Source organism: Humulus lupulus, chromosome 5, assembly GCF_963169125.1.
Source record: "Humulus lupulus chromosome 5, drHumLupu1.1, whole genome shotgun sequence".
NCBI lineage: Eukaryota > Viridiplantae > Streptophyta > Magnoliopsida > Rosales > Cannabaceae > Humulus > Humulus lupulus.
The window spans coordinates 19,163,026-19,188,949 of NC_084797.1; the positions used below are offsets into that span (position 1 = coordinate 19,163,026).

General features: G+C 36.3%; 1 protein-coding gene and 1 non-coding gene across 4 annotated transcripts; one reads left to right on the forward strand and one right to left on the reverse strand.

Moving 5' to 3' along the window:
• The first annotated feature begins 4,085 nt into the window (after positions 1-4,085).
• Positions 4,086-8,222, forward strand: LOC133834574 (uncharacterized). 3 transcript variants are annotated; one of them, XM_062264236.1, is made up of 2 exons: positions 4,086-4,240; positions 5,245-8,222. In XM_062264236.1, exon 2 carries the CDS (start codon positions 5,393-5,395, stop codon positions 7,763-7,765), a length of 2,373 nt encoding a protein of 790 aa, XP_062120220.1. In that variant the 5' UTR covers positions 4,086-4,240; positions 5,245-5,392; the 3' UTR covers positions 7,766-8,222. The 3 variants fall into 3 exon arrangements, with proteins under 3 accessions (XP_062120220.1, XP_062120221.1, XP_062120222.1); XM_062264237.1 differs by lacking the exon at positions 4,086-4,240 and adding an exon at positions 4,305-4,581; XM_062264238.1 differs by lacking the exon at positions 4,086-4,240 and adding an exon at positions 4,305-4,576.
• Positions 8,223-19,370: 11,148 nt separating this feature from the next.
• On the reverse strand, positions 19,371-19,477 carry LOC133781134 (small nucleolar RNA R71). Its single transcript, XR_009869928.1, has one exon. It is a non-coding gene; the product is annotated as a small nucleolar RNA R71 (small nucleolar RNA).
• Between the last annotated feature and the right edge of the window lie 6,447 nt (positions 19,478-25,924).

Sequence of the window (25,924 nt, forward strand, 5' to 3'; positions counted from 1 at the left end):
TTCTTGACAGAATCCAATAAAAGATTGAGATAGAGAATGCAAACCCAAGTTTTAGACTAAAACTCTTGTATCTTTTTGAAAGCTTCAAACCCTTTAGAACATCACTTGGAACTTCTTCTTCTTTGATGACAATCAAAACCAAGATTTATACACGAGGAGTATCACTATCCAAATTCTCTATTTCTTAGCCTTTAATGGATGCTTGAGGCCTTCTTTATTAAGAAATGAGAATTTGGATTGAACAAGCCTTAAAATTTACAAAGACAATCGCTTTCTTTATGAATTTCTTGAAGAAAACTTGTGATCAGAAGAGCTAGAGAGAGAGAGAGATTTAAGAGAGTGATCAAATCTTACAAAACTCTATGAGAACCCTTTTATAGTATATGCATTGTCATTAAGTCCAACCAATAGGATTAAAGCTTTTAAACACACCATTTGCAGCTTAAAACACGTGCCTATACGGGCACGTCAGGCAATGCATCGTCTGCTTATAAGTGATGTGTTGCCCACCAGCAGACAACTCGCCTGTTGGGCATCGTCTAAAACTCTAACACCTTCAAGGTGGCAACGCAAAACCACCTAGGCAAGTCAAAACTATCAAAATTGACCTTAAACACCTCAAAATGCTCCCAAACTTTTTGGGCATCCTTTATACATCATTGTATTACTGTGGACCAAAAAACACAATTATTAAATACATTCAATATAAACTCAAATTTCACATCTTCATCATATGAAACCATTAAGTATTTTATACATAACTTGTGTAAGAACACTTGGACTTTGTATTTGAACCAACCCTAACAAAAACAATGTCAACAACTACTATAGATAGTATAAATGTAAGAAAAACAAGAGAGAAATAAGAGAATTGGCGAGTGTCTCATTTTGAAGCAATGCATTATAATAATATGTTTTTTTAAATGTGACTTTACCATTGATATATATATATATATGTATATATATATGAAGGGATGAATTTGGTAGAATAATTATCGACAAAATTTCAGGGAAACTATTATTCGTGCTGGGTGATAAATTTATTTATGCTTAAGATATATACTTACTAATCAGTATTCAAAATTAGAATAATTTGGTGGAGAAAAGAATAAATTAGAAAGGAATGTGAATCATAATCTGTATTACGTTGTTTACTTAAACTATCTAGAGATGAAAACAAAATCACTTCATATTGTTTATATATCTAGGAAATGTAATTGGAACTCTTTGACTTTGGTTGTTGCTATGTTTGTTGTTTTCCCCTGTTTTGGCGTTGTTTTATTTTCTTAGTTTTTTTCTTCTTGAATAATGGTATTTTTTTGTCCGATGACGAGCTTTGGCTTTTACCATAGTTCTATATCAATCTTTATCCCCGTTCACAGTTCTATTTGGATATTCACCTTTGCAGTGAATTCATTGACCCCACCAAAATGTTTAATCTAAGAAAGACGAGCTTACCAAATCTATTATGCGTGTAGGGATTCTGATTTGATTTTCAATCTGAGTTTATATTACTCATCAATAATTACTTAGTTAGCCTATTTAAAGGATCTCTTAGTAAGATTTGTATTAGCCCTTTGTGCTTTTATGACTTAAAAGAGATATAGTAAAAAAAAAACTGTTTTTTTTTTCTTTTTCTTAACAGGGCTGGATTGATGGGCTTTGGCTGAAGTTTAGTCACATGGATGGTAATACTAATTACTAAAATTATCATTATCATAAGCTTTGAGGTTTTAATTTCCTAAGTGGTGAGTTGGGTTATGCATGTGTAGCTGGCGAACTCCGCAGCCACCACCGACAGAGACTTCACCTTAATTTTATTTTAATTTATATATTTGTGTAATAAGAAATTAAATACAGAGAGAGTCTTCATTAAAAAAAAAAATTGAAAAAAATAAAAAAAAATACAGAGAGTTGCCTTCCCAACCCTATTATTATAAACCATAACCCATGTGTGGAAATAATTTAATTGCTATCATTTCCCCTTAATTGGCCATCATACAACAACACATAATAATTATCCATGTATATGGTTGACAAATATCTTCCTATTAGTTATTTATATATATAAAATTATATTATAACATAACTTTGTTCTAACTAACCACATTGGTAGTCTTAATTAAGATTTGCATTTTTTTTTGTTTTCTTCAATGGATGAGGAGGAGATAGAGAAAAACTAACCTAACTACCAACTTTCTCTAGGAATTATATGTTATAATTAAAATTCATATATCCTATAACATTTTATGCATTATTCAAAATGAGGTACATAATTATTGTCTTTGATTATATTTATTTATATATAGTTGGTGATTGAGACATTTGTGGACTAAAATCATGAGATATTGTGTAATAGTAAGTAGTACGGATAATTTTCAATAATAATATTTTGTTCAAAGATGCTTCTCAATTGGAAATTTTTGTGATGAGAGGCACCCACACCCACTATTTTTTGCTACATAGGAAGAATAAGATATTTATTAGCAGGAGACCTATATGTACATGTAAATATTTAGCTTATAACACATATATATATATTGAGACTTTGATTATATTCTTATAATAAATTAAGAGTTGAAATGGGACTAATAAGCAATAAAAGAAAGAGACTTGTAGTGTAGTTTTCAGGAGAGAGAGACAAGCACATGTATAGAACAGAAGGTATTTATGCTTTGGTATGGTCTAATCAAACTATATAGGAATAATAATATAGATCTAGAGAGAGAGGACCCTTTTTCTTTTTCATTTTTATATATTTGTTTATTATTATATATTTCACTTTTCTTTTTAATTATAATAGCTTTTGTTCCTTTAATAATAGTGTTTTAACTGTTCTTTTCTGAAAAATCTGAAATGATTAAATACTATTTTGACCCATGAGACACTTGAACATGGTACACGCTTAGGATACTAAATTTTTTTTTGTCTACATGTAATAAACAAGCTTCTTCATTACTTAAACAAAATAAAAAATAAAATTAATAATAAATTTATTATATGCTTTATTACAGTTCACATTATAGTACTGACATTGTCTTTTAGTTTCAATAATATTACTCAATAACACTTCATAAAAAAAAATTATTATCATTATTATCGTTTTGTATATTAATTTTCGAATAATATAACTACTTGTCCGAGTGTGTAAACCATTTGCGCAATGATTTTCTACGTGCATGTAATCTTATTACAGGTTTAAATACAAAAAATTAAAGGTAAAATATCTCTATTAATAAAAATAATAGAAATAAATATATAAGTTCATCAAATTGATCACATAGACTAGTTGACAAAATTATATAAAGAAAAAATAAAATAAAAAAATGAAGGTTCTCATTGTTTAATTAATTAAATAACATTCTTATAATACTATAAAAAGATAATAAAAACTATACATATATGAGTATGTGTACAAAACCAAAAGATGAAAAGCCTCCATAAAGTTGTTCAAATAACATATGATTCCATCAATAGGTCAGGTCTTCAAAAAATTCGAAGTTTTTTTATGTTTTGAGCAAATAAATATATATATTTGAATTAATATAGATATAAAATGTAATTACCATTTCTTAACAAAATTCTTTTAAAAAAACATATTAATCTATATATATTTTTATTACATAAGACTCATGAATACTCATGGTTGAAAATTGAGGATGCATCTTCATTGGTTTTAGAAACAATATTGATGATAATTATTATTATTATTTATCATTATTATTTATCATTATTTTTAAAGGGTAAGATTTATTTTTCTTTTTTGGGAAAGAAGGTAATAGAATTGTGTCTTTTACTTTTCTACAAATAAAAATACGTATAAAATAAACACAACACACGTATCACTCACGTATGTGTATTTATTTATGTTATTAAAAATTCACATTATATATATTTGTTTTGTAATAAAGTATAAGAGTTAAAATTTAACCATGGTTAAGCATAAGAGGTCCAACCCTTGATAAAAAAAGAAAAGTACATTAGGGTTAACACAAAATGAAAATATAAATATTAACCCAAGCTATATATATATATATATATATTTTGATATAAATATAAATATGAAATAAAATTTATAATATTTTTTTCTAAAAAAAATTGATGCTTAGGGACCTTAGAGAATTCTTCTAAGTTGAAAGGCTCTCTCTCTAAGGGGGTTTTTGACAAATGGGTCATTGTACCTGGTGATGGTCCTTTCAGATTCAAAATTCTTCAAGTCAGCCACTTTTTCTGTATATGGGTAATTACTAATTTTATTTATTTATTTTATTTGCTTTGTTTGTTGTATTTCTAATAAAATTAAATTAAGTTAAATTAAAATAAAATGAATGTGTTTGTGCAATGTTTGTGAATATCAGAAATTTAGGGTTTCGATTTTGAAACAAAATGAATTGTTCGAATTCTTAGTTCTTACCCTTTTACTGAATTTGACCGTTGAGCTTCTGCTTCTGTGAATCAATGGCCAACTTGTTGTTCGATTTCGCACTTCGCCGTCGTTCCAAATTCCAGAATTTGGGGTTTTTCTGTTCTTCTAATTTTTGTAGAAATTAGATTTCAATTTTGCTACATTTTGTGGGTATGGTACGTTGTTGATTTCTGTGTACGTTAGTTTATTCGAGCTAGTTCGTGTTTTCATTATGATTCAGTGTGCTTTTTACGGGGATATTTATGAGTTAGTGAAGATTGAGAATTCGTGTATGGTTTTCTTGCAATGCTGTGATTTTTTAACTTGATTTGATATTACGATAGCGCGAAGATACCCACAAGCAATGGGGTTTTCCTTTTTCAATTTGTTTTTGTTAATTGACGTAATTTTGATACTTCATGAGTTCGTATGTTCGTTTCGGCATTGCAGTTTTGTTTGAATTTTGGGTTTTAGTTGTAAATAAATATCTTGCTATTGAAGACTGGGTATCGTAGTTTGGTGGATCTACCGTTACCAGTAAGGTTAGAGAGAGATTTTTCAGATTCTAGTAAGCTTGGGGAAACCCTTTATATATTTAGATCATGATCTTTTTGTTCATTCATTTTCAATGAACAGTTAGGCCAGATTTGTCTCAAATTTAGAAGTTCTTCTGATTGTTTTTAGTATTTTAGAAAATCTGAGTCGGAAATGATTAAAACGGTTGGTTTGAGTCTAGTGATGATTTTTCAAGAGAGTGTTTTTAACAAGTCACAAGTGACAGTGTTTTTGGATGTGTTGTAATTGATATGGTTTATTTTCGTTTCCCCTCTTTGGATCAGGTATATGTCATTTGAAGGTACGAATACGACCTCTTTGTCAGAGATCACAGGAGCCTTAGGTTCTAGAATCTGATAATTTGGTTGAACAGTTGCTACTCTTTATTGTAGCTTGCTGGAGAAACCAGATTGAAACTGTTAGGATAATATAATGGATTGCAACAAAGATGAGGCAGTTAGGGCTAAGGATATTGCTGAGAGGAAATTCACTGAAAGAAACTATGCTGCTGCTAAGAAGTTTGCAATGAAGGCTCAAAACTTGTATCCTGGGCTGGATGGTCTGTCCCAAATGCTGACATCACTCGATGTTTATGTATCTGCAGACAACAAAATTGGTGGGGAAGCAGATTGGTACGGCATACTTGGTGCAAATTCCTGGGATGATGATGAGACAATTAAGAAACAGTATAGAAAGTTGGTTCTTGTGCTTCATCCGGATAAAAACAAAACTATTGGTGCAGAGGGTGCATTTAAGTTAGTTTCAGAGGCCTGGAGTTTGTTATCGGACAAGGCTAAGAGACTAGCATATAATCAAAGGAGGAATTTAAGAGGATCTCAACAGAAAGTTTCAGCCCAAACTGGGGGTCCGTCGGTAGTATCTGCTGCAAATGGTCGTCAACACTCTACAAATAATGTGACTTCTAAAGTTAAAACTCAGCAAACTAACTCCCGGAAAAGTTCAACTCCAGTTCCTCCCTTTAAGAAGAACGATACATTTTGGACTATTTGCAATCGGTGCAAAACACATTATGAGTATCTTAGGATTTATCTAAATCACACTCTTCTCTGCCCCAATTGTCATGAGGCTTTTATGGCTCTAGAGAAGGATCCGCCTCCAAATGTTTTTAAGCAATCCAATTGGCCATCTCGTCAAAATCCAAATGCAGGACAGACTGCTGCCAATAGCAACACGATTAATTTTGGCAAGAACTTTCCAGGTACTCAAAATGTAGCACCTGGGGTGTCTATGGGTGCCAATTCATTCAATAAGCCAAATTACCAGTGGGGTTTCTCCAAAACAACAGGTGATCGTAGCTCAGTAGCAACATCCTCTGCCGCTGCTCAAGCTGCAAGTGTGGTTCAACAAGCAAGTGAGCGGGTGAAAAGGGAGCGCGAGGAAAGGCAGTCAGCTGCTGATTGGGAGAGGAGTCATCCTTTCAAGGGTACAGCTAATCCTTCTGCTAAAGTAGATAGACCATTGAAAAAGAGAAACTTGGAAAACAATCTCATGAATGGTGTCAGGGGCTTTGTTTCTAATCAAATGGCCACAGGAAATGGAGTAGATGGTGTTGGTGGTGCATATGAAATTAAAAAAGGGAATGCTGAAATGAATAAGACATTTGAAACTTTTGGAACTTATGGCAAGTCTAACAGCTTCAGAGAGTTGTCATATCCTGAAACTAAGAATATGCTTATGGCTAAGGCGAGAACCAAAATTCGTAGTATGCTTGAAATGTGGAGAACAATGAGTGTAGCAGGCACTGAAAGCAGGGAAAAGGAGAGAGAGAAGGAAAAAGATAAAGTGAATAAAAAGCAGAAGAAGGTGGTGAAAGGTGACAAAGAGAGCTCGAGACATGGCAACTATTCTGTTACCAGTAAGAAACATGTTGCTGGTAAGTTCGCTGATGATACAGAGATAGAGGGAGAGGCCCGCTCACCTGTTTCAATCAATGTTCCAGATCCTGACTTTTATAATTTTGACTTGGACAGAACTGAAAATTCCTTTGGAGAGGATCAAGTCTGGGCTGCTTATGATAATGATGATGGGATGCCACGGTTTTATGCTCGGATTCACAAGGTTCTCTCTCTAAAGCCATTTCGGATGCGGATCAGTTGGCTTAATTCAAGGAGCAATAGTGAATTGGGTCCCATGGACTGGATAGGTTCTGGTTTTACCAAAACAAGTGGGGAGTTCAGAATTGGGAAGCATGAAAGTACTGGGACATTAAATTCTTTCTCTCACAAAGTCCATTGGACAAAAGGCCTGCGTGGAGCAATCAAGATATATCCCCAAAAGAGTGAAGTTTGGGCCCTTTATAAAAATTGGTCAGCCGAGTGGAATGAAGGAACTTCAGATGAAGTGATACATAAGTATGAGATGGTGGAAGTACTTGACTATTTCAATGAGGAACAAGGTGTCTCTGTTGCTCCTCTATTTAAGGTTTTTGGTTTCAGGACAGTGTTCCGTATGCACATGGATAAGAAAGAAGTCAGGAGGGTTCCCAAAGAAGAGATGTTTCGGTTCTCGCATCAGGTCCCTTATCACCTACTAACGGGTGAAGAAGCTGATAATGCTCCAAAAGGATGTTATGAATTAGATCCAGCAGCTACTCCTTTGGAACTAATTCAGGAGACCACGGAAGCTAAAGAATTGCCCCCTGTGGAGAATGGAACAAGAGTGGCGGAGCAGATGCCTCCAAGTTCTCCAAGTAGAGAAGCAGACGAAACGAAGAACATTGCTTCCAGAAGTGAGGAAGCAAAGGTAACAACAGCAAATGGTGCAGAAACCAAGAATGACAGATAGCAATGCGTGACAAGGTAGCCAGATACTTTGATGAGTTTTAATACTTAAGCAAGAAAGGAAGAACATAGGAGGGTGAAGAAGAATGCAGAAGAAAAAGAAGAAGAAGAAGAAGATATTTTGATTTAAATGGGTTTTGTTATTTTGAGCCTCTAACCAAATGTACATAATGCTTCTTCTTGCCGTCATTATTTAGACAATGATCCATAGCTTTCGGATTTTTGTGGGCTCTATAACGCTGGGAGTGTTTTTTAAGTTTTATGTAAAGAAAATCATGCATGGTTATACACTGACTGACGGTAAGTTTTGTCAGGGTTTTCTTTCTGAGATATGAAGATAATATAGGATCAATGACTGTTACATAGGTGGGATGGAATGGTATTGTTTCCTGGACAACTGGGATTGATTCCTCTTCGAACTAAAATGAAGAAACTTTTTTTGATTTTTTCCAGATTAGGTATCTATTTTGTTCCTTTCAGATTTTTCTACTACTTTCATGGTCTTGATTCCTGTCCTGTGATGTGGTGGAAATTATATTGAGGAACAGTTTTGGTGCTTGGCATTATATTTTATAGTTTATAGTTTATCTATGGAATTGCCTTATTTGGTTTGATGTTGTAAATGGATATGGTGGTATTCTCAGTCTACCAACAAAGTTGAGAAATTTAGAAAAACACATCGAAATATGTATGATGTGATTACAAAATTGGGTGAGTGGTGCTGAACTGAGCCATCGTGACGCTTGGTGCGTTTGCAGTAATCAAAAGCATGAATTTGTGACCAAACGAAATTCCTATTTGGGAAAGTTGTGCTTGGATTGAGGGCTAGCATTCATCATATCGCACGCACATCATTTGCTCGATAAAATGATTGTTAGAACATTTGTACTGAGCATTTTTGCTTGCAAATATAAATAAAATGGGGGTTTCCTATTAAATATGTTTTGAAGTAGGTATTCCTTACATTTTACAAATCTGCGTTCAACGCATTTGTGGTTATAATAACTTTCCTTGTGTGTGTGTTAAAAGACTATATACATGTTTAATTCGCTCTTATTTCCTATTTCATATATATTGGTTTAATATTATATTTATTTCACACTAAATTTTGTTTGCAGGTACAAATTTTTAATTGGATTTATATCATTTTGGGTCTTTGTGTTTTATGATATTTCTACGATGGACTCTATTTAAAAAAATATATTTTTGGACCATGTGTTTTGTAAAATGATTAAAAGTGGTCAACTGAATCCGATTGATGCTTATAAATAAAACATGAGGGCAAAAATATTTTGACTGAATTCGGATTCAAGAGACCATTTTTAATAATTTGACAAATATATAAGGTTCAAAAATGTATTTTTTTTAAATAGTTGGTCCATTGTGGAATTAAGCGAAAACACAAGGACTCAAAATGGTATTGACATTTTTTTGTTTTATGTTTAAATGAGATATTTTGTGTTTTATCGAAATCTAAACTTGGTATCCTGTATTTTCAATAATGATCATCTGGTACCTTGTGCTCGAATTCGGTCAACTCATTTTACAAATATGATTAAACTTCCATCAGTTATATATATTTAAGTAATAAAAATTATTATTTTTAAAATTATCATGCCATGTGTAATATTTTCATTGGTCCACCTTATAATTATTTAAAAAAATTGATTTTAAGATTATAAAAATTAATTAAAAAACTCATTTTAATGGACAAATAACACCCCCAAACTATGACCTAGAGTTTTACACCCCGAACATTTTTGCGTGGCAAAAATCCCCCCAACCCTGAACTATAGAAACTATTGAAAATGTGCCCCTTATCTTACATTTTGATTATTTTTTTTTAAAACAGTTTGTGTTGAGATTGGTTAAATATAATTGTTAAGTTGTTTACGCAATGTGTTGTTTGTAGGCATTAATAATTGACTTTTATGGGTCCAAAGTGATACAATGAAGTATCTAAGCTTACCTTATAAAATTTGGAATCATTTGAAGGTAATTAAGGGTGATTTTGAGAACCATAGGCAGTGGGGAGGCGACATGTCGCAACACAGGTAGCGACATGTCACCACATAACTAAGAACCAATTCGAGATAGAGGATAGGCGACATGTCGCATGTCTCAGATTTTAAGTTACATTTTTTTGGCTCTAAATTGATGTGTTTAAAAGCTCTAATCCTATTTGTTAGACTTAATGACAATGCCTACACTATAAAATGGGCCCTTTAGAGTTGTAAAGCTTTGATTGCACTTTTTCGACTCTCTCTCTAACCTCTCTTTCTCTCTCTCTAGTTCTCAAAGATCACAAGTTTCTACAAGAAATTAATCAAGAAAGCGCTGTCTTAAGAATTTCAAAGGCTTATTCAATCCCAATTCTCTTTCCTATTAGAGAAAGGGTCAAGCATCTATGAAGGGCTAGGAAATAGACTATTTGGACAATGATACATCTCATGTATAAGCCTTGGTTTTGATTCTTCTTCATCAAAAGGATTCAAGTGGTATTCCATCTCGGGTTTGAAGTTTGCAAGAAGATCAAAAAGTTTGTTCTACAACTAGGGTTTGCATTTCTCCACTCTAATCTTTTATTGGACTCTATCAAGAAAAATTACGTGTAGATTCTTATTATATTGGTGGTGTAATCTCACTTTCCCCCAACAGTTTGCTGATGTAACACTAATATGATGGTAATGTGGTAGGATTCGAGAATCTAGGTGGAAAATACATACATAAATAGTGGTCTAATGATAAATTTTGGGAACATGTATTTGCATTCTTAGAACTAATGTTTGTATGATTGACACCAATAAACTCGATTTCGACTAGCTTCAATGAGTCAAATAGACCCTCATACTTCAATTATGCATGTGGCTTGTGATCACATTAACAAATCGTTCAAAAAATGAACAGAATGCAATAAAAGGGGCACATTTTCAATGGTTTTCTATAATTCGGGGGATTTTTTCTATGTAAAAATTTTTTTTAGGGGGGGGAGGGGGGACTCTACAAGGGTCCCTTTTTCCACTCCATGTTTCTTTCTGCAAAACCATATCTAGATCTGGGATTTAAGCTAACTGTCTCTTTCTCTTCACTGTCTTCCCCAATCATCTCTCTCCCTAATATTCTCCCTAATAAAAAAAATGAACAATGAGAATATAAGAGATATGGTTGATAATAAATGTTGATGTTGGATCTATACTATGTTTAGATTGTTTGCATATATTGTGTTTATTATCAAATCATGTTTTATCAATGTCTTTATGGAGGGTTTTAAACATTCAGATATTGAGCATACTATTGATGCCAATTCTAGAGCATTTGGTGCTACAAAAGTGAAGTCCATGATATTGCAGTGGAATCAGGATGAAATTTCAAATATTTCTTACTCTTTCGATCTCATTGTTATAAGTGACTGATAATTTCCTCAGCTGGAATTTCCTTCCACCATCACACCTTAGTCTTTTAGGCTTGTTTTACTTTTTTTTTTTTTTTTGTTAATTTTGTTACTTCAGTTTTGTATTGAGCTAATTACATTAGCTGCCTTTTTTGGTCTTTTGGTACTGCCTATATAAAGGGCTTTACCATTGTTTTGTAATATTTGCATGATTCAATTTTCAATAAAATCACTATTTTTTCTCTCTATTATGGTATCAAACGCTACAAACCTTTTATATATCTCTGATTGATTTCGAAGCTCCATCTCCTCCATTCTTCCATGGCGCGCACTAGAGCTCACAATCACAAAAACCATGGCTCCTCCACTGATGTTTCAGTTTTCGGAAAAAATGGAAAAAATACCTCCACTCCCAATTTGATTCGCTCTACTCGACTATGCAAATAGTGGCTGTCGACGTGCTAGAGAAGATAGTCCGTATTTTCTTAGCACTGGAGATCAAACCATTGTTCTTCTTGCTTCCACACTTTTAACATGGCAAGAAACATTCCAATCTTAGAAACGATCTGCCGGAATAAAACCCCCTTCATTGAAGGTTCTCTTCCGAGTCTTCTTCCTTGCGATCCAAACCTTTCTTCTTGGCTTTGTTTTAACAATCTTGTAATGCCTTGGATCTTGCACTTTGTCACCAACGAAATTGTAGGAAGCATCATGTACAATGAAAAAGTTGTTGATATGTGGATAGATCTCCATGAGTGATTCAATCAAAGAAAAGGTTCACACATTTTCTGTTGGGAGAAAGTGAGATTACACCACCACAATAATAAGAATCTTCAGACAATAACACTTGACATAGTCAAAGAAAAGATTGAGATAGAGATATGCAAACCCTAGTTGTAGAAAAAAATCATTGTTCTTCTTGCAAGCTTCAAACTCTTTATTTAAAATACCACTTGAACCTTTTTTTATGGAGAGAATCAAACACAAGGCTTATACATGAGATGTATTATTGTCTGAATTCTCTATTTCCTAGCCATTGATGGATGCTTAAGGCTTTCTCTAGTAGGAAAGGGAATTGAGATTGAACGAGCCTTGAAATTCACAAAGACAAGCACTTTCTTTATGAATTTCTTGGAGAAAACTTATGATCTTGAGAGCTAGAGAGAGAGAGAGAGAGGTTAGAGAGAGATTTGAAAGAGTGATCAAGTCTATCAAAACTCTAAGAGAACTCTTTTATAGTGTAGGCACCGTCATTAAGTCCAACGAATAAGATTAAAACTTTTGAGCACATCATTTGGAGCTTAAAACATGTGTCTATACAGACACGTCAGGCGATGCATCACCTAACTATAGGCGATGTATTGCCTACCAGGAGATGCATCGCCTACTAGAAAGCGATGCGTCTCCAGTTGTGATTTGCCAAACCCTAAGGTTTTAGGCTGGTCCAACTTCTCAAAAGTGATAATTAACACATCTAAATGCTCCCAAACTTTTTAGCACCCTCAAATACCTTAATGTATAACTTTGGACCCAAACACACAATTTTTAATTGCCTACAACAAAAAGTGAAATTTCACATCTTCACTATGTGAAACCATTAAGGTTTTTACACCTAGCTTGTGTAAGACCACTTGGACTTTGTATTTTAACTAATCCTAACATTTTTTCCAGCTCAAAACCTCAGTCAATAACATCAAACAAGGTGACATCGACGTCAATACCTACTTCACCAAATTGAAATCCCTTTGGGATGAGTTGAATCAATTCCATCCACACACTTATTGTACTTGTGGATCTACGTAGAAGCTTATTAATATATACAATTTAGATCGAGTTCTTCAATTCTTAATTGATTTGATGATTCCTATTCTTAGGCTAGAGCACAAATCCTTCTTTAAGATCCTCTTCCATCATTGTCTAAAGTTTTTTCAATGGTTGTACAAGAGGAAAGGAAACAATGTTTGGGTTTACATTCTTCTCATCTGTTAATGTAGCAAATTCTTCTTCCAACCCTAATAAATCTCATCTACCAAGAGCCAAGAAACCAAGACTCATCTACTCGCATTGTCTCAAACCAGGGCACCTAGTTGAGAAATGTTTTTTCCTTCATGGATTCCCTCCGGGGTATAGTGATAAACATAAGCAACAAGAAGCTACTAGGACCACAATCAATCTAACCACAACTTCACCAAATCCCTTCCACCAAACCTCAGTTAATAAGAAGTTGCTCAGACCATTGCCTCTAACATCACTAGTTCCACTTCAGACAATAACATTGGTTTGTTGTCTTCACAATCTCAACTAACTCAATAACTAATATCATTGCTAAGTCAACAAATTCACCAAAACCCTTCCACCAGTGATGAGATTAGGGTTTCATATTTATTTTTCTTCAAGCTTGATCTCCACAGAATATGTGAAGACTGGAGAACAATTAAGGGACATTTTCACAAAGGCTTTGAATGGGGTGCGAGTTGATTATCTTTGTAACAAGCTGGGCATGATTAACATCTATGCTCTAACTTGAGGGGGAGTGTTAGAATATTAGCTGTAAATTAGCTATAAATTAGGATCAATTGTAATTATTTAATTTCCTATTTTCTCTCCTACCTTCCTAATTTAGTTTCTCTAGTGTTGTATAAATATATGTGATTTACATGAATAAAATACACAATTCATTCACCATTTTGTACATGGTATCAGAGAAAATTTGATTAGGTTTCAAATATTGAGATTAAAAATTAGGGTTTGTGTTTTTTAGTGTGGTTCTTCTTTGTTTTAGGGTTCCTTTTTCGGAAACCCTATTTGGAATGTGCCTTAGTTCTCACCGCCCACATAGACGGATTGCTCAGCCGCTGATCATCAAAACCCCGGAGTTCGGCCGTCAGAATCGCCGCGCGTGGTCCCCACGCGCCACCACTTACGGCTGCGTTCTTCCCCACGCGCCGGCGTGTGTAGGCGCATTCGAGCGTGTTTCCGGCAACAGTCAGCTTTCGCTCCCTTTTCGGCCCTACTCTGTCCCTCTTACATTTGTCTCCAGTGGTTCTTCTCGGTTTGTGGTTTGATACTTTTGACTTCTTCGTGTTTGGGTGTTCTTTCTTTGCTGTTTGCTTTCTACCTTTTCCTTTTCAATTTTTTTTCTTTCGAGATTATGGCAGAGACAAAATTAGACTCAAAATCAGAGGTTGTATCTGAAGTGGTTCCCGTGATGTCTAAAATCACGACCATAAATTGACTGGTACAAATTATTTGGAATGGAGTAAGACGATTCGGCTTTATCTTAGAAGTATTGACAAAGATGATCATTTGAGTGATGATCCTCCAAACGAAAAAGATAATTCAAGAAAGATGTGGCTACGGGAGGATGCTCGCTTGTTTCTCCAAATTCAGAATTCTATTGACAATGAGGTAATTAGTTTGATTAATCACTGTGAATTGGTTAAAGAACTAATGGATTACTTGGAGTTTCTGTATCCTGGAAAAGATAATCTGTCTCGGATGTATGATGTTTGCAAAGCCTTTTACCGTGCAGAGAAACAAGATCAATCTCTTATGAATTACTTTATGTCATTTAAGAAAACCTATGAAGAGCTTAATGTGTTGCTGCCATTTAGTCCTGATGTGAAGGTTCAACAGCGCCAACGAGAGCAGATGGATATTATGAGCTTTCTAGCAAGACTTTCATATGATTTTGACTCTGCAAAGTCGCAGGTTTTTTCTGGTTCTGATGTCTCCTCTTTATAAGATGTGTTTACCCGTGTTCTTCGCACCGAAACAACCTCTTCGGTTCCTCTTAATAGCGCCTTGGTGAGTCGTAACAATTATGCACTATGGAAAAACTTTACTCCAAGTGGATACAGAGGAGGTAATTCACAAGGACCTGGCAATCGAACACCGGATTCCGGGAGCATTATGTGCAACTATTGTAAGAAACCAGGCCACACCAAGTTTGAGTGTAGGAAGTTACAGTTCAAAAATCAGCAAAAACATTATGCTAATATTGCAAGCAATACTGATGCATCTGATAAATCAGCCCTTATTTCTACTGATGAATTTGCCAAGTTCTCGAGGTATCAAGAATCACTTAAGTCTTCATCACCTTCTGTCATTGCGATTGCTGATTCAGGTAATTCTAATGCATGCCTTCTTTCCACATCCTCAAAATGGGTCATTGATCTGGTGCCACAGATCACATGACAGGTAATTCTAGTGTCTTTTCCACTTTTCAGTCTCATAGTCCCACTTCTACTGCTACCTTAGCTGACGGGTCACCATCTTCTGTTCTTGGATCTGGCACTGTTCCTCCTACACCTTTGCTCACTTTGTCATCAGTCTTACATTTACCTAATTTATCCTTTAATTTGTTTTCTGTTAGTCAACTCACTCGTGATCTAAATTGTTGCATCTCATTCTTTCCCGATCATTGTTTATTTAAGGATCTTATGACGAAGAAGACTATTGGCAAAGGACATGAATCTGGAAGCCTGTATGTTCTTGATCCACTGCCACCAACCTCTGTTGCTTGTCCGAGTGTCGCTTCTGCTTTTGAAGCTCATTGTTGTTTGGGCCATCCATCCCTTCCTTTGCTCAAGAGTCTTTGTCCTCAATATAGTAAGGTGTCTTCATTAGATTGTGAGTCGTGTCAGTTTGGCAAACATCATCATGTTAGTTTGAGTCCTCGAGTCAATAAACGTGCTAGTGTTCTTTTTGAGTTAGTTCATTATGATGTTTGGGGTCCTTCTCCTATTTTGTCTAAACCTGGATTCAGGTATTTTGTTACTTTTGTGGATGATTATTCTCGATTAACTTGGTTATATTTAATGAAAAAATCATTCTGAGTTGTTTTCTATATTTTGTGCTTTTTATGCTGAGATTCAAAATCAATTTAATGTTTCTGTTCGTACTTTGAGAAGTGATAATTCCAAAGAATATACATCTGCTCAATTTCAATCTTATATGATCTCTCATGGCATGCTTCATGAAACTTCTTGTGTTGATATTGCATCCCAAAATGGTGTAGCAGAACGTAAAAATAGACACCTTCTTGAAACTGCACGAGCCCTCTTGTTCCAAATGCAAGTTCCTAAACCTTTTTGGGCTGATGCCGTTTCCACAACATGTTTTCTTATCAATCGCATGTCATCCTCTGTCCTTAATGGTGAGATCCAACATAAAATTCTTTTTCCTGGTAAGTCATTGTTTCTAGTGGCTCCTCGAATATTTGGCAGTGTTTGTTTTGCTCGAGATGTTCGTCCACATGTCACCAAATTAGATCTTAAGTTATTGAAGTGTGTCTTTCTTAGTTATTCTCGTCTTTAGAAAGGATATATGTGTTATTGTTCTGATCTTAACAAATATCTTGTTTCTATTGATGTTACTTTTGTAGAAAATACACCTTTTTTTCCGTCTTCACCTACTCCTACTCGTCAGGGGGATGATGATAATTTGTTAGTATATTCTATCACATCTTCTGTGCTTGACACATGCTCTGACGAGTCTCTTGTTCCTCCACCTGCCTCGGTCATCGCTCCTGATATGCCTACACCTCCTCCGCCTCCTATTAAAGTGTACTCCAGCCGTCCACCTCATGTTTCATGTCCTGCACCTGCTTCTTCATCATCAGATCTGGACCCCAGTGATGATCTTCCCATTGCCCTACGTAAAGGTACACGCCAATGTACTTATCCTATTTCTTCTTTTGTTTCTTATAATCATTTGTCCTCTTCTTCTTGCTCATTCATTGCTTCTCTTGATTCTATTTCGATTCCTAAAACTGTTCGTGAAGCCATATCTCATCCTGTTTGGCATGATGCAATGATAGAAAAGATGAATGCTTTAGATGCGAATGGTACTTGGGACTTGGTTGATTTACCTTCAGGAAAACGAGCTATTGGGTGCAAATGGGTATTCACGGTTAAAGTTCATCCAGATGGCACAATTGCTCGATTAAAGGCTCGTCTTGTTGCTAAGGGTTATGCTCAAACATATGGAGTAGACTATTGTGAAACTTTCTCTCCTGTTGCTAAACTGACATCTGTTTGGCTTTTCATTTCAATGGCAGCTACTCATCATTGGCCTTTGCATAAGCTCGATATCAAAAATGCTTTTCTTCATGGAGATCTTCCGGAAGAGGTGTATATGGAGCAACCTCCTGGGTTTGTTGCTCAGGGGGAGTCAGGGTGATTCTGTCGTCTTCGCAAATCTTTATATGGTTTGAAACAAAGTCCTCGTGCTTGGTTTGGTAAATTTAGTCAGGCTGTTGAGAAATTTGGTAAGTTGAAAAGTAAGTCCGACCATTCTGTGTTCTATAAACGATCATATGTCGGTATTATTTTGTTGGTTGTGTATGTGGATGACATTGTTATTACTGGAAATGATACTAGAGGCATCTCATCCCTTAAATCGTTCATTCATACCCAGTTTCACACAAAGGATTTGGGGGCGCTCAAGTATTTCTTGGGAGTTGAAGTCACTCGGAGTAAACAAGGTATTTTTCTATCTCAAAGGAAGTATGTACTTGATTTGTTAACTAAGATAGGAAAATTGGGAGCAAAACCTTGTAGTGCTCCAATGAATCCTGTTGTTCACCAAACGAGTGATGGAGAACCATTTAAAGACCCTGAGAAGTATCGTAGATAAGTTGGAAAGTTGAATTATCTTACTATAACTCGTCCAGACATTGCATTCTCAGTTAGTGTTGTCAGTTAGTTTATGTCATCTCCAACAATTCATCATTGGGCAGCATTAGAGAAAATTTTGTGTTACTTGAAAGGAGCACCCGGACGAGGTATTGTTTACACGGATCATAGGCACACCCAGATTGAGTGTTTCTCAGATGCAGATTGGGTTGGTTCCAAGGTGGATAGAAGATCCACTTTAGGTTATTGTGTCTTTGTTGGGGGCAATTTGGTATCTTGGAAGAGTAAGAAGCAAAATGTTGTGTCTAGATCCAGTGCAGAATTAGAATATAGAGCTATGGCACAGTCTGTGTGTGAGATAATATGGATACATCAACTTTTGACTGAAGTAGGATTTAGGACTTCAGTACCAACAAGATTGTGGTGTGATAATCAAGCAACTCTTCATATTGCTTCAAATCCTGTGTTCCATGAGCGAACTAAGCACATTGAGATTGATTGTTATTTTGTTCGTGAGAAAATTCAACAAGGCTTGATCTCCACAGAATATGTGAAGACTGGAGAACAATTATGGGACATTTTCACAAAGGCTTTGAATGGGGTGCGGGTTTATTATCTTTGTAACAAGCTGGGCATGATTAACATCTATGCTCTAACTTGAGGGGGAGTGTTAGAATATTAGCTGTAAATTAGCTAGAAATTAGGATCAATTGTAATTATTTAATTTCCTATTTTCTCTCCTACCTTCCTAATTTAGTTTCTCTAGTGTTGTATAAATATATGTGATTTACATGAATAAAATACACAATTCATTCACCATTTTGTACAGGAATGATTTGGATTCACTATCTATATTATTTGAGACGATTGCGTATACTTGTGCACATAAAATCGCTATCAAGTTTTTGGCGCCGTTGTCGGGGACTATTAAATCAATATCAACATAATTGATTTTTGTTCTAATTTGGCTTCTCTTTGATATTTTTTCTAACATATTTCTCTACTCACTTTTTAATTTCAGGGTTAACTTGTTTATGTGACATCAAGAATCAGTGTCATTAGTGCCTGTTGATCCTGAAATTGAGAAGACCTGCAAGAGAAATAGAAAATAGAAAATGTTGGAGAGAATGGCTAAGAATGTGAATAACGGTGCCAACAATAATGTTAATCAAGGCAATCTGGGTAATGTGGGTAATGCTGCAGTTGAGGCTAACCCAGCTTTGAGGGATTATGTACTCCCTACTGTTACAAGGATACATTCTATTATTTGTCCGCCTATTGTAGAGGCGAACAACTTTGAGATCAAGCCTTTAATTATTCAGATGGTACAAAAATATGTTCAGTTTGGGGGGCAACCTAACGAGGATCCTAATCTACACATCACCAACTTTTTAGAGCTATGTGCTACATTCAAGATGAATGGGGTAAGTAATGAGTCAATTCAATTAAGACTATTCCCGTTCTCTTTAAGGGATAGAGCTAAAAGTTGGTTGATCTCGTTTCAAGCCAACTCTATTGTCACATGGGAGGACCTTGCCCAAAAGTTTCTTGCTAAGTATTTTCCTCCTGCTAAATCGACCTGAATTAGAGTAGAGATTAATAATTTCCATCAGTTGGAGGAGGAGTATTTATACGATGCTTGGGAAAGGTTTAAGGAGTTGCTTTGGAAATGCCCGCATCATGGTATAGAGAAATGGATGTTGGTGCAAACTTTTTACAATGGCTTGGGGGGAAACACAAGGACCATAATTGATGCAGCAGCAGGTGAAGCATTTATGAGAAAATATGCTAATGAGGCCTATGACTTGTTAGAGGAAATGGACATGAATAATTATAATTGGCCTATAGAGCGTGAAAACAAGAAAGTGGCAGGAGTTTTAGAAGTTGATCCTATTGCTCTGCTTACTGCACAAGGTGTATCTTTGACCAAGCAACTAAAGCAGAACAACAAATCCGCTCAGGCAATGCATCTATAGAACGCTTATGGTTGTGAGATTTGTGGAGGTCCTCATCCTAATGAGCAATGCCCAAGTACTGCCATTTGCTCATCTGATGTAAATAACATGGTTTTGGAGCAGGCTCATGCTATTGGTAATTTTTCAAGACCATCAAACAATCCATATTCCATGTCATATACCCCAACTTGGAGAAACCACCCTAACATGTCTTAGAAAAACAACCAAGGAGCACAACCACCATACCCTTAGAATCCGCTCCAGTACCCACCTCACCAACCAACATATGGGCTCAACCCTAGACCTTACTATGATCCTCACCCATCTCAACCACCACCACACCCTAAAGTTAACCCATCAGCAGCACAACCTGACCAGCTGAACCAATTCATGGCAGAGATAAGGTCTTCAATAAGGAATTTGGAGACACAAATTGGTCAGCTAGCAAAGTTAATGTCAAATAGGGCTTAAGGGAATTTATCGAGCTCCACTGTGGTAAATCCCAAGGAGCAATGTCAGGCGGTCACTTTGAGGAGTGGGACTAAGTGTGAAGAGCCTTCAGTTCAAGAGAAAGAGGTGAAGATTCAAGATCAACAAGTAGCTACACCAGAGGAGAGATAGGTCACTGAAGGTATTCAGAGAAAGGGAAAGACAAGGCTGAGATAGTGGAACCTGCACCAAAAATACCATATCCTCAGAGGTTTCAGAAAGTGAATTTAGATAAGCAGTTCTCAACATTTCTTGAGGTATTTAAGAAGCTTCACATAAACATACCATTTGCTGAGGCTTTGGGGCAAATGCCTAGTTATGTGAAGTTCATGAAGGATATACTGTTCAAGAAAAGGAGAATGGAAGACTTTGAGACAATGGCTCTAACTAAAGAATGTAGTGCCATCTTGCAGAGGAAGCTCCCTCAAAAGTTAAGGGATCCAGGCAGTTTCACCATTCTGTGCACCATCAGTGCTTTTCGATGTGAGAGAGCTTTATATGATTTGGGTGCGAGTATCAATCTAATGCTGCTCTCTATTTATCGAAGATTAGGTTTGGGAGAGGCTCGCCCTAATACAGTTACACTACAGCTGGCAGACAGATTAGTCAAACATCCTTGGGGTATCATTGAGGATGTTATAGTAAGGGTAGGTAAATTCATCTTCCCTGCTGATTTTATAGTGCTTGATATGGAGGAAGATGAGGATGTACCTATTATATTGGGGAGGCCATTTTTAGCCACTGGGCAGACCTTGATTGATGTGCAGAAGGGTGAGTTGAGGCTAAGGGTACAAGGTGATGAAGTGGTGTTCAAGGTGTTTAAAACCTTGACTTATCCTCGGGCTAGTGACAACTGCTTTAGTGTGAGTGTGTTTGATGAGAAATGTGCAAGGGTAAAGACTATAGAAGACTCACTTGAGTTGAGTCTGATAGCGAGTCAAGAGGAATGTGATGTTACTGAGGCCATCAAGTATGTAAAATGGTTGAATGCAGCGGGGCAAATCTACAAAAAGAAGTATGAGGAATCGGGACAAGGTCCCGAGCGACCCCTCCCGCTGTTGAGAAGCCATCAATTCTTGAGATGAAGTCTTTGCCAGAACACCTCCGTTATGAGTATTTGGGGGAGAACGAGACATTGCCTGTTATTATTTATGCTTCTTTATCTATTGTGGAAGAATAAAAATTGCTTAGAGTGTTGAAGGCTCATAAGTTGGAAATTGGGTGGACTTTGGTGGACATAAAAGGTATAAGCCCCTCAACGGTGATGCATCGTATTTTAATGAAGGATGATAGTAAGCCTAGTATCGATGCTCAGAGGAGGCTGAATCCTTCGATAAAAGAGATGGTAAGGAATGAGATCCTTAAGTGGTTGGATGCGGGGGTAATATACCCAATCTCGATAGTGCATGGGTTAGCCCAGTTCAAGTGGTCCCTAAGAAAGGAGGAATGACGGTAGTAAAGAATGACAATAATGAACTCATTCCAACCTGTACAGTGACGAGATGGAGAATTTGTATTGACTACCGTAAGCTGAATAAGGCAACAAGGAAGGATCATTTTCCTTTGCCTTTTGTGGATCAGATGTTAGACAGATTGGCGGGCCATCCCTACTATTGGTTTTTGGATGGGTATTTGGGGTATCACGATATTCATATTTCTCCCGAAGATCAAGAAAAGACCACATTCATGTGCCCCTATGGAACATTTGCATTCCGAAGAATACCGTTTGGGTTGTGTAACGCTCCAGCAACATTTCAAATATGTATGATGTCCATCTTCTCGGATATGGTGGAAAAAAGTATTGAAATTTTTATGGATGATTTTTTAGTATTGGGCTCTTCTTTGGATGGGTGTTTAGCTAATTTGGAGATGTTATTGAAAAGGTGTGAAAAGTCTAATTTGGTTTTGAATTGGGAGAAATGTCACTTTATGGTGATAGAAGGAATAGTTTTGGGCCATACAATTTCAAGTAAGGGTATCGAGGTAGACTGAGCCAAGATTTCCACCATAGAGAACCTACCTCCACCGGTTTCTGTTAAGGTTGTTTGAAGTTTTTTGGGTCATGCTGGGTTTTATAGAAGATTTATTAAGTACTTCTCAAGGATTTCAAAGCCTTTGTTAACCTTACTCATGAATGAAGTGACTTTTAATTTCAATGCTGAATGTCTGAGGGCATTTAACACCCTAAAAGAGAAATTAATCACCGCACTGATTGTAGTATCACACGATTGGGATCTTTCATTTGAGCTTATGTGCGATGCAAGTGATTATGCGGTGGGAGCGGAATTGGGGCAACGGGTGGACAAGGTGTTCTATACCATATACTATGCTAGTAGGACTCTCAATGATGCGCAATTGAACTATGCCACTACCGAGCAAGAGTTACTAGCAATAGTGTTTGCCTTTGAAAAGTTCAGACCCTATCTAATTTGTAATAAGGTAATAGTCTATACTAACCATTCAACGATTAAATACCTTATGACCAAGAAGGATGCCAAGCCACATCTTATTCGTTGGGTCTTATTGTTGGAAGAATTCGATATGTAGATTCAGGATAAAAAAGGGACATAAAATTTGGTAACGAATCACCTATCTAGATTAGAGATTGAGAATGGGAAAAGTGAAAGTGAAGTTCAAATTGATGATAATTTTTTGGATGAGCAACTTTTTGTTGTAAGTGAAGATGAGGGGTGCCTTGGTTTGCAGACTATGTGAAATTTTTAGTAGCCAAGGTTCTTCCTCTAGATATGTCAACGCAATAGCTAAAGAAGTTTTATTTGGAGGTTAAGCATTACTATTGGGAAGAGCTCATTCTTTATAGACATTGTGCAGTTCAAGTGATTCGGAGATGTGTGCCCGAGGAGGAGATGCACTCTATCTTAATGCATTACCATACTCTGCAGTGTGGTGGTCACTTTGGGGCTACTAGGATAGCGACAAAGGTGCTCCAGTCAGGATTTTATTGGCCTACTTTGTTCAAGGATGCCAATTTATTTGTTAAGAGTTGTGATCATTGTCAATAGACCAAGAACATTTCTAGAAGGGATCAAATGCCTATGATTGGAGTTTTGGAAGTGGAATTATTTGATGTGTGGGGGATCAATTTTATGGGGCCATTTCCATCATCATTCAATAACAAATACATATTACTGGTTGTGGACTATGTATCTAAGTTGGTGGAAGCAGCAACAACACCTACAAATTATGGGAAAGTAGCTCTAAATTTTTTGCATGAACACATCTTTACCCGGTTTGAGACCCCCTGAGAAATCATAAGCGATGAAGGGAGTCATTTTTGCAACCATAGTTTTACTGCTTTTTGTGCTCGGTATGGAGTTCGTCACTGCACAGCACTGACCTATCACCCTCAAGATAATATCCAGGCGAAAGTATCAAACCGAGAAATAAAGAGCATCCTTGAAAAGACTGTCAACACTTTGAGGAAGGATTGGTAAAAAAGGCTCGATGATTCTCTGTGGGCCTATAGGACAACATTCAAAACACCCCTAGGAGTGTCACCTTCTCACTTGGTATTTGGGAAGGCTTGTTATTTTCTTGTGGAGCTTGAGCATCGTGCATATTAGGCTGTTAAGAAATTGAATGTGGTTTTGTACAAGGCTGAAGAAAATAGGCTCATGGAGTTAAACGAATTGGATGAATTCCGTAATGAGGCCTATGAGAATGCGAAGATATACAAGGAGAAGACCAAGGCATTTCATGACAATCATATTCTTTGCAAGGATTTTCAACCAGGGGATAAAGTGCTGCTATATAATTCAAGGTTGAAGTTGTTTCCGAGCAAGCTGAAGCCTAGATGGTTAATACCTTTCACAGTGATCATAGTGTTCCCGTATGGTGCAGAGCAAGTTCATAGTGAAAAGACGGGACACTTCAAGGTGAATGGACAACGATTAAAGTATTACATCGAGGGCCAAGTGGAGCGAGCTAAGTCCGTGGTGATTTTGAGTCCCATCTGAGTGGGAAGGCAGCGTCAGACTAAATGACGTTAATGACAACGCTATAGGAGGTAGTCCTATAATTTATTGTTTCTTTGTTTTACGTTTTCTAGTTGAACAATTTGGTTTAAATTTTTAATTTGCAGTTGTAATGTTTATTTTTAATTAGTTTAGTATAGGTTGTACTTAGGAACTGTGCAAATCATGAAAAGATGGCTTAAAAATTCATCTGGAGGTCAAGTTGTGACTTACTTTAGCTAAGTCCCAGCTCTTGGAAGTGTAAAAGCTAAAGAAAACAAATGTTGGTCTCTAGGGGGAATTAGAGATGTGACTTGCCCTTGCAAGTCGTAGCCCTTGAAAAGTTTTTTTTGAAGAAGAGGTGGGTCGCGGCATGGATTGTGAGGGCCGCAGCGCCTGTTTTTGGTTTTTGAAGGAAGAAGAGGCAGGCTGCGACTCAGGAAGGGTCAAGTCGCGGTGCACCTCATCAGAGTCTTCTAAACCATTTTCTCCCATTTTCTCTGAAAACACCAAAAATACTTACTCTCTCTCTCTCTACGAATTCTCTCTCTAAATATCCCCATTTTCTCTCATCTTTTTCTCATTCTCTCTTCCAAAATCACCTCTAAATCTCCCATAATCCCAAATAAAAACCTAAATTCCTATCACCCATTCTACCCTAGCCCTCATTTGATCTAAAATACCCAAACCCTAGAAACTCACCATTGTGGAAGAGAAGAAGAAGAAGTTGGGGGAAGGATTTCTATCATCCAGGGTTTTCATCATCATTAAGGGCAAAGTAAGTGTATTCCTCTACCTTTCTCATTGGAATTATGATTTGGTTTGTTTGGTAGAGAGGATAAATCTTGGAATTGATTGCATATATCATAGTCTTTGCTATTGGACTGTGAACATTGGAAGGGTTATTATTTTGTTGTGGTAAAATTTTGGGAAGTCAAAAATTAAGAGGAGGTGCTGGCAGATTTTTGTCATAGTATTTGGAGAATTTTATTATTATGGGGCCAAGGAAAAATCCCGTTAGGGCAGCCTCATCCAAGAATGCCAATTGACCATTCGCATCCTAAGATCCACCACCACAACCACAGTCAGCAGCAGCAGTAGCACCACCCCTCCTATAGAGTTTGACCCTTGCAGATTTATTAGTAAGGATGCCTTTGACCACTATCAAAGGTGTTCTCAAAGATAGGTAATTCAAGAAAGGGGGATGGAATTCTAGGACCACTCGTATCTTTAGGAAACCTATGAAATCATTCGAGCAGAGATTCAAGGTAGAAATTGGCAGAGTTTTAAGGATCATCGTATGACAAAGGCCAATTGCTCAATGGTTTATGAGTTCTATGCCAACTTTCCGGGAGCGGTTAATAGGAAAGTATTTGTATGAGGGGTGTGGGTGGAGTGCAATATTGATAAGATCGATGCACTATATGGGTTACCAATGCTGCAGTAGGAGGATGATGAGTATTATCAGCTGGCTTATTATAGTGAGGTAGATTGGAATTGTAACGACACGAATTTACTATTAAGGCTAAGTGCCTAGACTACAGTGCCTGGAGGGCATAATAGGATATAAATTTTGAATTGATTTATCAAATGTGTGACTACGAGGAATGCATGAATTATATGATAATATGAATACATTTATATGCATGTTTATAAGTATTGAATATGCATGTTGGCTCATTCTTGATAATAAGGGCATATTAGTAATATTGGCCC

Coding starts and splice junctions, on each gene's coding strand:
- LOC133834574 (XM_062264236.1), top strand. CDS start 5,393: ATGGATTGCAACAAAGATGAGGCAGTTAGGGCTAAGGATATTGCTGAG.